This window comes from Carassius gibelio, chromosome A22 (assembly GCF_023724105.1).
Source record: "Carassius gibelio isolate Cgi1373 ecotype wild population from Czech Republic chromosome A22, carGib1.2-hapl.c, whole genome shotgun sequence".
Taxonomy (NCBI): domain Eukaryota; kingdom Metazoa; phylum Chordata; class Actinopteri; order Cypriniformes; family Cyprinidae; genus Carassius; species Carassius gibelio.
In genome coordinates this window covers 11,429,986-11,444,065 of record NC_068392.1, presented here as the reverse complement: position 1 = coordinate 11,444,065, position 14,080 = coordinate 11,429,986, and the positions used below count along the sequence as shown (strand labels likewise).

At 35.6% G+C, this 14,080-nt stretch overlaps 1 protein-coding gene across 3 annotated transcripts in view; it reads left to right on the top strand.

Moving 5' to 3' along the window:
- The window catches only part of LOC127943103 (guanine nucleotide-binding protein G(q) subunit alpha), a 30,120-nt gene that overhangs the window by 15,026 nt on the left and 1,014 nt on the right, over positions 1-14,080 (top strand). The window contains exons 2-7 of one of the 3 annotated variants that reach the window (XM_052539293.1): positions 3,150-3,334; positions 3,713-3,867; positions 5,438-5,566; positions 5,902-6,030; positions 12,726-12,855; positions 13,816-13,969. In XM_052539293.1, the coding sequence (XP_052395253.1) occupies positions 3,150-3,334; positions 3,713-3,867; positions 5,438-5,566; positions 5,902-6,030; positions 12,726-12,855; positions 13,816-13,969 (882 nt within the window). The remainder of the gene's footprint in view (positions 1-3,149; positions 3,335-3,712; positions 3,868-5,437; positions 5,567-5,901; positions 6,031-12,725; positions 12,856-13,815; positions 13,970-14,080) is intronic. The other 2 variants (XM_052539295.1, XM_052539294.1) reach the window with 2 other exon arrangements.

Below are 14,080 nucleotides of genomic sequence, written 5' to 3'. Positions count from 1 at the left end.
TGAATCATTGCTGTAAAATTGTTGCCATGGCGACCTCCTTTGCTGCACAGACATGACTATAGGATGGATCCAGACTCAATGCTGTTCTTCCTCAATAAAGAGACTGTAGTTCGGCCTTGATGTTTGACCTCTCTCATGTAGTTTCTTAAAACTAGTTTTGTGTAGCTTGCTTTTCATGAAGTCAAATTTGACACCATTTACTTTAATACATATCAGTGGTCTTCATATGTATGATTATTTCACTATTTTTTTTATGTAATATTGTTTGTTTTTTTTACCTCTGTAAATGAAATTATCTCTGATTTGGAACAAATAGTATTCATTAATGTAGCCTTAATGTTTATCATATATAATGCAAACCTACAAAAGTTGGGGGTTGTTTAAAGACGTTTCTTTTTTCGCTCACCAAGACTGAGTTTATTTGATCAAAAGTGTATTAAAAGCAGTATTATTGTGAAATTGTATTGCAATTTAAAATAAAGGCTTTCTGGTTTAATACATTGTGAAGCGTTATTTATTCTTGCGATGTAAAGCTGGATTTTCAGTATTATTACAGAAATCATTCAAATATAATGATTTACTGCTCAAGAAATATTTATTTTTGTTATTCTTAATGTTGAAAACGGTTGTGCTGCTTAATATTTTTTGGAAACGGTGATACATTTCAGAAGAACATATTTTTTAATAGTTTTTATTTAGTCACTTTTGCTAAATTTAATTTATCCTTGCTGAATAAAAGTATTAATTTCTTAAATAATCTTAGTTACCAGAACTTTTGATTGGTAGTGTACATTGGAAAATGTATTGTGGATGGTGTATTGCGTATTTTCGGTTTGGTTTTAATATTGCTACACCCCTGTTGGTCTGGCCATATTTTGGTATAAAACGCCCTGTTTTCATCATCTAGTTAATTCCTGATGGATTTAAAAAAAAAAAATTATTCCCCATCCTGCTTCTCTTATTAAATGCATCCGATTACGGAAATAATATCTGGTTGCAAACATCAATTTGTTTCACTACCAGGTCTCCAGTTTCCTTTCATTGCCAATCAACCAAACCTTTGCGTGTTTGTTTCCCACAAAATGACCTAATATGGAGGAAGACCTGATAATAAGGTGCTTCAGTAATGTTCAAACAGTTTCGGTTCAGTTTCTGTGGCGCAGTTGTTGTAAAGCTGCAGGGAGGTGCAGCTATTTGGCAAGCCGAAGGTGCCAGGAGAGCAGTGGTTATGCAACCAGGCTGTTTATTGGGTTTCCCCTGTCGGCAAACCACCATCAGTACAGTGAGAGAGAGAGTCCGACAGCAAGCAGATAGTCAGCAGGGAAGCTGGATTATCACAATCCAGCTGTTGGAGTTAAAACTAGCCATGACTCAGCTCAGGGAGAGATGGGACAGGAAAATAATGGGAAATCGAACTTGCATCTCTCATATGAGCTCAACTTTTCGTGAGCGTGTGAACGAACCACTTGGCAATTGCTTCTAGAAAAGACTTCTAATGACGTTGAGATGCATGTAATTTAAACAAAGCTGGCGTTTCTGTCTAGTGAAATTTGATTAGGCCCAGAACACCTTTGGTTGCAAAGAAACGCAGTATTGTGCCATTTTAATAACAAAAAAGAAAAGGCAAAAAACAAATCTCGCACACTATGCAATACAAATCTAAATATTTATTTATTCACTATGCAATATGTATCTAGTGCAGTTAGGTGTGTAGAGTTTAATTACAAAATATAAAAAAAAAAAATGCTCATTCTGCTGATATACACGTTTATGCCATGTTTCCTTACCATTCACGATTTAGGCTACAAGCCTTCGATCGTGGGTTTTGAATTCAGTCTCTCTTGTTTGTTTAAATAAATGGCAGTTGTCAAGGATGTCAATACTGGAATCATGTGCACACCAAGATAAAACCTGTGCGACTGGTTCTCATACCAATCGAAGCAGGACTTTCCTAACTGTTGACACTGTATTGTCCGGAACGTGAAATATTTTGAAAACTGGAACAGTTACTCGACCTGTTTTTTCCCCCCGCTAGTCCAAGACCTCCCAAGTTTCCAGGGAAGTTGTATTGTTGAACTTTGGCGATGGCTTAAACATTTTTACTGGCTTGAGTCATCCGAAGCACCTAAGAAATGCACAGGGAGATGTTCCTTTTATAAGAATTCTGTTTTAAAGTGTGGCTGTATTAGTTTACATTGCGTTAACATGGTTAATGGCATGATTAGATCTTGAACTAGAACATATAAACGTTTGTAGCTCCTCTTTTTAGAAGATGAAAATGATTTTCTGTTTAAGGTTTCTACACTTAATTATTTCAATATAGGGTTGTTGTAAACATGACATTTTGGTACCTATCACATATATTAATATGTAGTAGTATCATATGTAAGCTTATTTTATAAATTTTTTGGTAGAAAAGTTGTGCAAATGTTTGTCAACACAAGGCAAATACAGGCTAATATATAGTAAACTTATTAAATGTGAATTTCTTATATATTGCTTTATAAAATGTTGGCCTCTTAAATACTCTCTGATACAAGTGTTTAGTAATCATAGTTTCTGTTTATCATTTTTAAAGCCAATGTAGAATTTGAATAATGCGATATTATTGTAGTTTGTAATCTTACGATTTTTAATTAATTATTGAATAAATGGTTTCAAATTAGTATTCATACTCGTATTTTATTTTCAAAGTTGTATAGCATTTTTCATAATGCATTGTTTTAAAGCAGCTTAATAGAAAATACTTGTTTTAATGTTACAATTAATAAGTATTCAACCAGAGTGGCGTGTGTCAAAAGAAACATATTATAGCTATATATTACTGTCAAATGGACATGTTATGTGGTTAGTTAACACTGTGTATTCCATTAAGCAAACAACAAACGTGTTAGGCAGCAGTTACAACTTGTGAATGAATCAACATACAAAACTATTATCCTTCTAAAGTTGGCATCATCCGGAGTCTTTTCAAATGCCGTTGACTAAAACCTTCCAAAGGCTGGATCCGAACTGGAGCCAAATACGAAAAAGCTTCAGATAGACCTTGATATCCTTGGGCTCTCAAAAATCAGGAGGCTGATTTAAAACTGGAGCCAAAATATGATCTAACCCTTTTCCCAATGTTGCTGTTGTTTTGTCGTCCTCAGGCACGGGCGAGAGCGGCAAGAGTACATTCATTAAACAGATGCGGATCATTCACGGGACCGGTTACACCGATGAGGACAAGCGTGGCTTCACCAAACTCGTCTACCAGAACATCTTCACCTCCATGCAGGCCATGATCAATGCCACCTGGCACCTCAAGATCCCGTTCGAGAACGAAAATAACAAGGTGACTGCTGCACGCTGAACAATCCCTGGCTGTCACTCCACTGTAATCATCTCTTTGATGCCCAGAGTGCTTGTCGAGATGCAAATCAAACCCAGATAGGCCATAAACGTGGCTATAAAAAGCATTACAAAACTCGCTTGTAAATTTTATTGCTGTCACACCACGGTCGGCTGTCTTTCTTCAGTGCAGGATTACAGTTAATTATTCTCATGTTTTGGTTTTGAAGAATCAGTTGATATTTCCTTAATAAGATCCTTAAACTTTAACTCGACAATTTGTGACCTAGTTGGTTGTAAACCCCACTGGAAGTCATTAGTATTACACCACCATTAAGACATAAAATGGGCTGTTTACTGTGTAATGTGTTTTTATCCACAGAACAATGCTCTGCTGGTGCGAGAGGTCGACGTGGAGAAGGTTTGCTCCTTCGACCAGCCCTATGTTAATGCAATAAAGATGCTCTGGGCGGATCAAGGCATCCAGGAAGCCTACGACCGCAGGCGAGAGTACCAGCTCTCTGACTCCACTAAATAGTAAGTGTGTATGGTGCTATTAGCCATTAGCTCCTTTTAACTTTATTGCTTTTAATTGAGTTGTCGGAAGCTACATCTCTTCTTGTGGTCAGTTAGAAGCATATTTGTGATAAGTCATAGATGTATAGATGCAGTATTATGGCGTGTTCACACCAAGAATATAATAACTATATTAGCTTTCACACCAATGGATGATTACATTCTGTTTATTATAAGCGTGCTGCGGTTTTGTGCTGCTTTAAATGTGAAAGCTCCTTAAAAGCCGGATAAATATGATTGGCTGTGTTTTCCTTTGTGTTTCCTTATAGTGGTGGTGTGGACTTCCATATTCTCATATGGTTATAGTTTCAGTAATAGTTATTGTCCTTGGTGTGAATGCGCCTTTGCAGTAAAGTACAGTACAATCACTATTATGTGAAAAATGGCATGACTTAGTTTATCATTACACCCACACGGAATCTATGCTCTCACCAAAACTTCTTCAAAATTTAAGTTGTATATATTCATCTTGTTCCAAAAAAAATAATAAATGGAGAAATTTTAAAGAATGTTTACGCTGCTTATAATAGGCTACTTTTATGGCATATTTCATCTGATGTCATACAGTGTCTTTGTGAAAATAAAAAATGGTATTGCATGTTTGTTTTTTTGCGAGCGTCATAGTCCAATATCCGGCTCCCTATACACCGAGTGCATGTGATTTTGAGAATTAAAAATAAAAAGCTATCGCGCATTCAAAAGCAATTTAAATAGCCCGCATATCAATGATATACAATAGAATTACCCAACTATATACTGTGATTGCGGGGCAACAAAAAAGCATAAATTTTTCTACCCATCACACTTTTTCCATCACCATGTCCCTTTAGGGACTCTGTAGAATGCAGTCTTCGGCTTCGGTAACACTCTTAGACCCCACTTTATTGGTATTTAAATAATATAGGCTTAAACTTTAGTCTTTATTAAGTGCATGAATTAAATGAAAAGTTTTCTGTTGCTACATGACAACTTCTGAAATTTCTGTATTTGGCATAGATTGCATCTAATACACTTCATATCTTATAAAGAACGCAACGCAACACGAACATTACATCAGGAACCAGAAAGCGTCTGACTTCAAGTCTTCAACTGTAAAAAGCAAACAAAATGCTGGTCTGAAAATCCCATAAATCTCATTTGCACTCAATGTAAAAATGCGTTGTCCCAGGTTTGACTCAATGTTCATGCACTGTGGCTTGTAACTGAACAAGTCCCACCAAGTTTCAAAGGGGGAAAAAGAGCAGCGTAAAAATTCTCTAAACTTTTTGTGTTCCACGAAAGAGAATCAGGTCTAGAACAATAAGAATAAGTCAAAATGTATGTTTTGGGGTTTGAATATTTACGTATTTATACTTTTAATATACCTTTTTTCTTTTTTAACCATATTTAAATCAGTTTTACAGGTTTTCCAAAACTGCATGGAAAATATGAAAAGTTCAGGATTTTTTGTGAGTTTCCGTGTGGGTCTACTTAGTTGTGTATATAAACACACATGTACATTCCTCCTGTTTCTCACCGGTTCATCCCACAGTTACCTTAGCGATTTAGAGCGTATATCGCTTCCGGGATACGTGCCCAGCCAACAGGATGTGCTGAGGGTCCGAGTGCCCACTACTGGCATCATAGAGTATCCCTTTGACCTGGAGAATATAATCTTCAGGTATCACCAATCCCACGGCACACCCTCACTGCCGCCGCTGTCTCCTGACCTTTAACCTGCTGCTGTTACTGCACTTCTGCCTTCCCTGATTGCATTCTCACACCTATCCGGGGCTCAACCTTTGCTATTGTTGTTTCTTTGCTTCTTTTAAAGAGTGTTGTTTTGGGGGAACTCACTGTAGAGATCATCAACGGAGTAAGCAGAAGGTTGTGGGGTTGCATCCCAGGATCCCGAGTGGCGTTCCCTCACTGTTTTTCCAAGGGGATCTTAAAGGGATCTGCTGCCATGCTTGATTTTTTCTTTCTTCCTTTCTCTCCATTTCTCCTTGTCTCTAGCTATCTAAGTGATTTGGACCGTATCGCAGACCCGTCGTTTCTGCCGACTCAGCAAGACGTGCTTAGGGTTCGCATCCCTACTACAGGGATTATTGAATATCCCTTCGACTTGCAAAGCATCATTTTCAGGTAGATCATAATGTCGGAGAGGACTCCTCCCAAAGTTTTAATGTCTTTAGGTTTGTAACTTTTTGCGAATCAGTGCATTGATCTGGTACACTTCGGCCAGTTAAACAAACAAGGTTCGATAAGTTTATCAACTTTTCTGACGTTACTGGCTGTTAATGTCATTCTTAGTCATTAACTTCATTAACATTCATCCATTTTTTTTTTCGTCTTTATCGTTATTTATGTGTGCGAAATTCAGTGGATTGAAAGTTGATTTGAGACATAAGGGTTCATCCATGTTCTAACCAGAACCAAGTTCTTAGGAGTGATAGCAACAGTTTTTATGCATTAGAACAATATTGCTTTTGGTTTTGTTTGCCATTCGCTTTTGTTTGGTTTCTAAAATATATAAATTTAAGTACGTTAAGCTGTATTAAGCAATCCAATTTTAAAAAGCATAATGTATTGACTTGTCACTTGATTTGCATTTTATCTTTTTATTTTTGTCTTGCATTTGATTTGTTTTTGTCTTTTTATTTGATTTGTGCTTTTTCTTTTTTGCCTTTTGTTTTTGCCTTTTAACCTTTCTATTACATTTTTTATTTAAATATACTAAACTGTGTTTAGCAGGACAAAACTCTTTCTATACAATATCCTAGTTTTCATTTTAAATGCTCTAGTTTTAAGTTTGATACCAAAACTTTTTTGTTTTGATTTAATTTCACTTGACATTTTTTGAATACCAGCAATGTTTTCTTTGGTGAAAGTATCTGCAAATTTGCCACGCCTTCTTTAATAAAGATTTCAGTCAACGTTATTATTTGCATAATGAGAAACTGAAATGTAATGTAAATGTAAAAATTTGTAATGCCAAAAAGGTCCATACTACAAAAAATGTATAAAACCAGTCAGAGTTCTTTTAACCTTTTATTACATTTTATACCTTTTAAACATTGCAACTCAAGGCATTAAAGTAGAATCCACTGCACACAAGAGAACATTACCACACAGAGCTCAGGCCCTTGAAGCGGGAATATATATACGAACCACGGCTCGGCAGGTGATGTGGCAATGAGTAGCACTCCACAACCCCCCTGTTTAGAGCCTAGATGAGAGAGAAATCCTCTGAAAAGAGGTGATCACAAAAGACCGCAAATCGATTGGAAGCCAGCGTGTCAAACCCCTCCTACGCATGCTAGCGTCAAAAATAACTTCGCTTACAACAAGGTTCCCTCTTGTTCTGCAATTGACATGTACAAATACCATTTTTGTGAATGTTTATTGCATTTAAAACAAACAAATACTTGCAGACTACTCTGGGAGGTGGCTGGGACACATTCCAGGTAAATGTCAAGGTAGATCACATGTGGTTTCAGGTGACTGCTACTACAGAATGCAGATAACCTCTGTAGGCGACGTTATGAAATGCAGGTGTTTTGGTTAAGTAACCTACTTGGTTACACACTAAACTCCTCAACCCCAGCCATTTAAACATTCTGTATCAAGGTTGAGTTGTCTTCCTCGTCCTCCAGAGTAAGAGAGCTTATCCTCGTAAGTAGGTCAGCTGTACCTCCTGCAGGAATGGAGGCTGGCTGAAGGGGCTTTATTTTAGGTTGTAGCTACTGAAGGAGTCCATTTATCAAAGCTTTATGCCTGGCCACTAGAGACTGAGCTAGCGAGACTGTGTTGCCTACATAAAATAAAACCCTTCTCTTATGTTTTGCCTCACCGAGCACGAATGCAGGTGTAATAAGGGAAAAAAATAGCACAGCTGAGAATTGCTCTGATTATTCCCTTCTGTTTTAGCTGGAATCTCCAGTGAGTTTGTCTTTGTACATTTCCATTAATTTTAGGAGCAGTGAGCGTAACCTGACTGCTGACTAAGCTGAGCATATTCTTGTAATGCACTTATTCATTTTCTGTCTGTTTGCATTAAGACAAAACGTTAATCTGCTTTAATGCAACATGTACCGCATGTGACTGTACTATTCGGCTCAATTAATGTAAAATACAATTATGAGTGGGTGTTTCTTCAACTGTAGGCAGGGTAAATATAATTAAAACTAAAAATATGAAAAAAGTCTTTACTTGGAGAATTTTTTATATTAAAAAAAAAAACTGTTTCAGCTAGTTGCCAAGTTAACCTTTCTCATTTTCCTTTAACTTGATGTAAAACTGTAAAAATTACAGACAAACTACAAAATGACTAAAACGTCTACTAAATTAAAATGAAAGAGATGTAAACATTTACTAATTATAAAATATTATTAATAAAAGCTATATGTAGCCATATAGTATAAAAAAACTGTAATTTAAGTAAAGCTGTTATAAAATAATATAAAATATTTATTTAGTGGAATCACGGCTAAAACAAATAAACAAAAAAATTATGTAGGTGTTTTTTTGGGGGGGTATGTTTTAGCCGTGATTCCCATCCACTTACATTATAAGAGTAATAGACTGCAACGGTTTGAGCTAAAAATCTCAGTTTGTGTTCTACTGAAGACACAAAGTCACCTACATCTTGGATGCCCTGGGGGTAAGCAGATAAACATAAAATTTTCATTTTTGGGTGAACGATCCCTTTAATGTATTGTGGCAAAGATTTAATGTTGTTTTTTTTTTTTTTTTTTTTTTTTTTTTTTTTTTAAAGATGTATGAAAACTTTTTAACATGCTGCTACATGCACATTCAGTTGATCAGAAGTTATGCAGCCTTTCTCTCTGGTTTTATGACAGCTGTACTTCATGGTTATTAGTAGAACATTAAAACAATGCAATTTAAAATTGCTATTTAAAGCATTAAAAACACCAAATTAAGTTAAAATCACTCAATTAAAAATGAAAAAAAAAAAAAAAGATTTTAACTGAAGAGGATCACATGAGCTAGTAATTAGGGCAGTATTACCTAGCTTGCATTTGATTTACAGTTACTGCACTTAATATACTTAGGTAGGTTTAATATTCTGCATGTCACATTTAATGTCCAACAACAAATATTTTAACAAAATGTATATTTTCCTCAAAATGATTGAGCTCCTGTTCTATTGCGCTCCATCAGTTAGCACAGCGTTCGTTTACTTGCGTAAGATTCGCCCACTCCTGACAGCAAAATGGCTATATTTGCATGACTTTCTAACATTTACAAATGAAAAATATAGAGTGGGTACGGAAAGGATTCAGACACCCTTAAATTTTTAATTCTTTGTTATATTGCAGCCATTTGCTAAAATAATTTATTTTTTTCCCTCAATGTACACAGAGTACCCCATATTGACAGAAAATTACAGAATTGTTGACATTTTTTGCAGATTTATTAAAAAAGAAAAACTGAAATATCACATGGTCCTAAGTATTCAGACCCTTTGCTCAGTATTTAGTAGAAGCACCCTTTTGATCTAATACAGCCAAGAGTCTTTTTGGGAAAGATGCAACAAGTTTTCACACCTGGATTTGGGGATCCTCTGCCATTCCTCCTTGCAGATCCTCTCCAGTTCTGTCAGGTTGGATGGTAAATGTTGGTGGACAGCCATTTTCAGGTCTCTCCAGAGATGCTCAATTGGGTTTTAGTCAGAGCTCTGGCTGGGCCATTCAAGAACAGTCACGGAGTTGTTGTGAAGCCACTCCTTCGTTATTTTAGCTGTGTCCTTAGGGTCATTGTCTTGTAGAAAGCTGAACCTTCGGCCCAGTCTGAGGTCCTGAGCACACTGGAGAAGGTTTTCATCCAGGATATCCCTGTACTTGGCCACATTCATCTTTCCCTTGATTGCAACCAGTCGTCCTGTCCCTGCAGCTGAAAAACACCCCCACAGCATGATGCTGCCACCACCATGCTTCACTGTTGGGACTGTATTGGACAGGTGAAGAGCAGTGCCTGGTTTTCTCCACACATTCCGCTTAGAATTAAGGCCAAAAAGTTCTACCTTGGTCTCATCAGACCAGAGAATCCTTCAGGTGTTTTTTTCTTTTTAGCAAAGTCCATGGGGGCTTTCATGTGTCTTGTACTGAGGAGAGGCTTCCGTCAGGCCTCTCTGCCATAAAGCCCCGACTGGTGGTGGAGTGCAGTGAAGGTTTACTTTCTATAACTTTCTCCCACCTCCCGACTGCATCTCTGGAGCTCAGCCACAGTGATCTTTGGGTTCTTTACCTCTCTCACCAAGGCTCTCTTCTCCCCCGATAACTCAGTTTGGCCGGACGGCCAGCTCGGAAGGGTTCTGGTCGTCCTAAACTGCTTCCATTTAAGGACTATGGAGGCCACTGTGCTCTTAGGAACCTGAAGTGCAGCAGAATTTTTTGTAATCTTGGCCAGATCTGTGCCTTGCCACAGTTCTGTCTTTGAGCTCTTCAGGTAGTTCATTTTCATTTGCTCTGACATGCACTGTGAGCTGTAAGGTCTTAGTTCATAAATGAGTGTCACAGCAAAGGGTCTGAATACTTGGGACCATGTGATATTTCTCAGGTGTTCTGGATCCAGACTGAAGCTTGTGTAAATCCTAGTTGCATCCCGTGGCAAAACAGAGAAACAAATAGAGACATCATTAGCGTAGCTGCTGTTCCAACCTAGTAAAATTAATTAGTTTTACCCAAGCTAAATAATTATACTGCTCATTTGATCAGATACAACTGCAGTCCAAAATTATGAGATGCATTATTTGAATGCTTGGCGAAAGAGATGTTTTTATCTAGATTTAAACAGAGAGAGTGTGAACCCCAAACATTATCAGGAAGGCTATCAGCATGTATATTGAAAATAGCATAGGACCTAGGACATATCCTTGTGGCACTCCATATTTTACTGGTGATAAATGAGATGACTCCCCATTTAAATAATCAAAGTGGTAGTGATCAGAAGGGTAGGATCTAAACCATATTAAAAGCTTCCCTTGTATACCTGTATAGTTTTGTAATCCATCTATGAGTATGCCATGATCTATGGTGTCGAACGCAGTGCTAATATCAAGGAAAACTAGCAATGAGATGCAGCCTTGATCTGACGCAAGAAGCAAGTCATTTGTAATTTTAACAAGTGCAGTTTCTGTGCTATGGTGGGGCCTGAAACCTGACTGAAATTCTTCATATAGATAATATTTTTTATGCAGGGAGGAGCACAATTGAACAGACACATTTTCAAAAATTTTAGACATAAATGAAAGATTTGAAATGGGCCTATAATTTGCCAGTTCACTAGGATCAAGTTTTGGTTTCTTAATAAGAGGCTTAATAACCGCCAACTTGAATGGTTTTGGGACGTTACCTAAAGATAACGACGAGTTAATGATATTGAGAAGCGGTTCTTCCGCTACAGGTAACAACTCTTTCAGTAATTTAGTTTAGCTTATAAACATGTTAGTTTAGATGCAGTGGTAAGTTTATTTAGCTCATCCTGTCCCATAGTTGTAAAGCACTGCAGTTTATCTTTGGGTGCGATGGATGAAACTTAAGTTATAGACGCTGTAGAATCTACATTTGTTATTGTATTTCTGATGTTATCCATTTTATCTGCGAAGAAATTCATAAAGTATTTTAAACGTTGATGTAATATTTAAATCGCGTGGTGTCTGATTATTTGTTAATCTAACCACTGTGCTAAATAAAAAAATATTTTCTGTTTGTCATGGTGGATCGATTTGTTAAATCTGTACTTGCTATTAGATAGTTACTTATCAAACTAGTATGAAAAGTATTTAAAAAGTGAATTTTCTACAAATCTATAAGGCCAGAAGAGCCCCTCGATGAAGAAACTTTTTGTTCGATGAGGTTTTACAAATAATAAAAAAACTACTTTTGTTCATGAAACGCCAAAGCCCATGTATGTTTAGTTCATCTTTAATATTTGCTTTGTTGTGAATTGGCATGTGCACCTTTCATATCTGTTTTTTCATCTGTCCCTGGTCTTTACTAATAAAGTGGCTACAAGTCTGTGAACATGCTTTTTCCTCGCTCATTCACCCCGTCCGTCCTATCCATTCTTTCATTGTCTTTGTATAGATGTTACTAATCCCAGTATACAACTGAAACTCTTCAGTTCTGTTTTTGTATGTGGTGTATTTATAAATGTTTGTGTTTAGTTTTGCTTCCTTTGTAAAATTCACCTCTTACAATGTCACCATTTTATCAGAACTGAAGACGACCGGCTCCATGCTTAACCGTAGATCTGTTCTTCCGACCCCAAACTCTCCAGCTGCATGATGAAATCATAATTACGTGCTTATTGTCCTGTTTCAAAACTTCTGTAATTCTTAGTATTAAATTGGGAAGGTTTAATGTCTGCTGTTTTGTTTTGAGCTGGTCTTGTTCAGTTTTATGTTATCCAAACAGTTGATACCTGGAAACCACACGGTCATGACTTAATTTGTGCATGTTTGTGAGAATTAATTCCAGATGTAATGCAATTAACCTTATGATTTTCCTGCCAAAATGTTAATATAATGATAACAGACATGTGATTTTTGAGATGCATCTAATTTTGTGTGACAAGTGGTTTACATACTTAAGGACCAATTTATTTTTGGTGGCATTGCAGGGCCTCTAGATGTAATTTGATTAAAAAAAAAACATTACAAACCTCTTTTAGAATTGGCATTACTCAAGCCAAATGTTGGCATAACTTTTATTTTTTAAGAATAATAAGCACCACTGGCATAGCCTTTTTCATTGTCATTATAATCATCAAACCATTCTTTTATGTGAACTCCTATTTTGCCCCCGTTGTCTCAGGATGGTGGATGTCGGAGGGCAAAGATCAGAGCGCAGGAAGTGGATCCACTGCTTTGAGAACGTTACGTCTATCATGTTCCTGGTTGCCTTGAGCGAATATGACCAGGTCCTTGTGGAATCTGACAATGAGGTGATTTTTTTAATTTATTTTTTTAATTTATTATAATCAATATTAGTATTGTAGTTTTTTTGTGACTGTGTAGTTCTGTATAAAAAAATACAAATAATATAATGTACACTTACAAATTTTTTGTTTAATTATTTGTACATTTTATATATTTTTATAATGTGTATATCAAAATAAGAATTCATTAATGTATCTGATCAGTTGTTTGATATAATTTAATATTATTGTCTAAGTAGTTTTTATAATGTATAAATCAAATTAATAATGAACATTTATACATTTTATTATTTTTAAATTGTTACATTGATTATACTTTAAAAAAAGTAGTTATTATAATCAATATTTGTATTAGTTTTTTTAGTTATTATATATATTTTTTGTAGTGTATACAAACGTTAAAATTAATATATTAAATGACGAGCAATTTTAATGTTTAATTTTATATTTTGTCATTTATTTATTAGAATAAATATTACTAGTATTATAGATTTTGTATTTATGTATATAATTTATATCATTTGATATAATTTTGAATTATTCATATTTAGTATTAATACAATGTTTTATTTTTTCAAATGAATGATGTTCATTTATAAATTAATATTTGTGATTGTTACATTATTATTTATATTATTTATTTTATAGATTTTTGTAATGTATTCACGCATTTTAAATGCATTTATTATTAGTATTAGATATCTTATTGTAAAATGTGTAAAAGTGACATTCATTATACATAATTCAATTTAATTTCTAGTTAATTATTATTTACTTATATCATTTTTATTTTATAAATTGTGTATTTAAGAGTAATGTAATATGAGGATAATAGAGTTCTGTATATTTGGAAATATATTCCATTTAGGTTTATCAGCTAGATTTGCATTAAACGCAGTTAATGATGCAAAAGTCAAAGCTGGGCCGCTTCTTTCATTGTTGTATTGCTGTTTCTGAATTATTCAGAATCGCATGGAGGAAAGCAAAGCGCTGTTTCGCACAATCATCACCTACCCCTGGTTCATGAACTCTTCAGTCATTCTGTTCCTGAACAAGAAGGACCTTCTGGAAGAGAAGATCATGTACTCTCACCTGGTGGACTATTTCCCTGAATTTGATGGTAACAAGCATTTCACAATGAATCCTACACTGACACAATGTGGTAGACTTGTGAACTGCAACCACTTCCAAATTCACTTCCCATAGCCTGTTTTGTCCTCAAAATCAATGC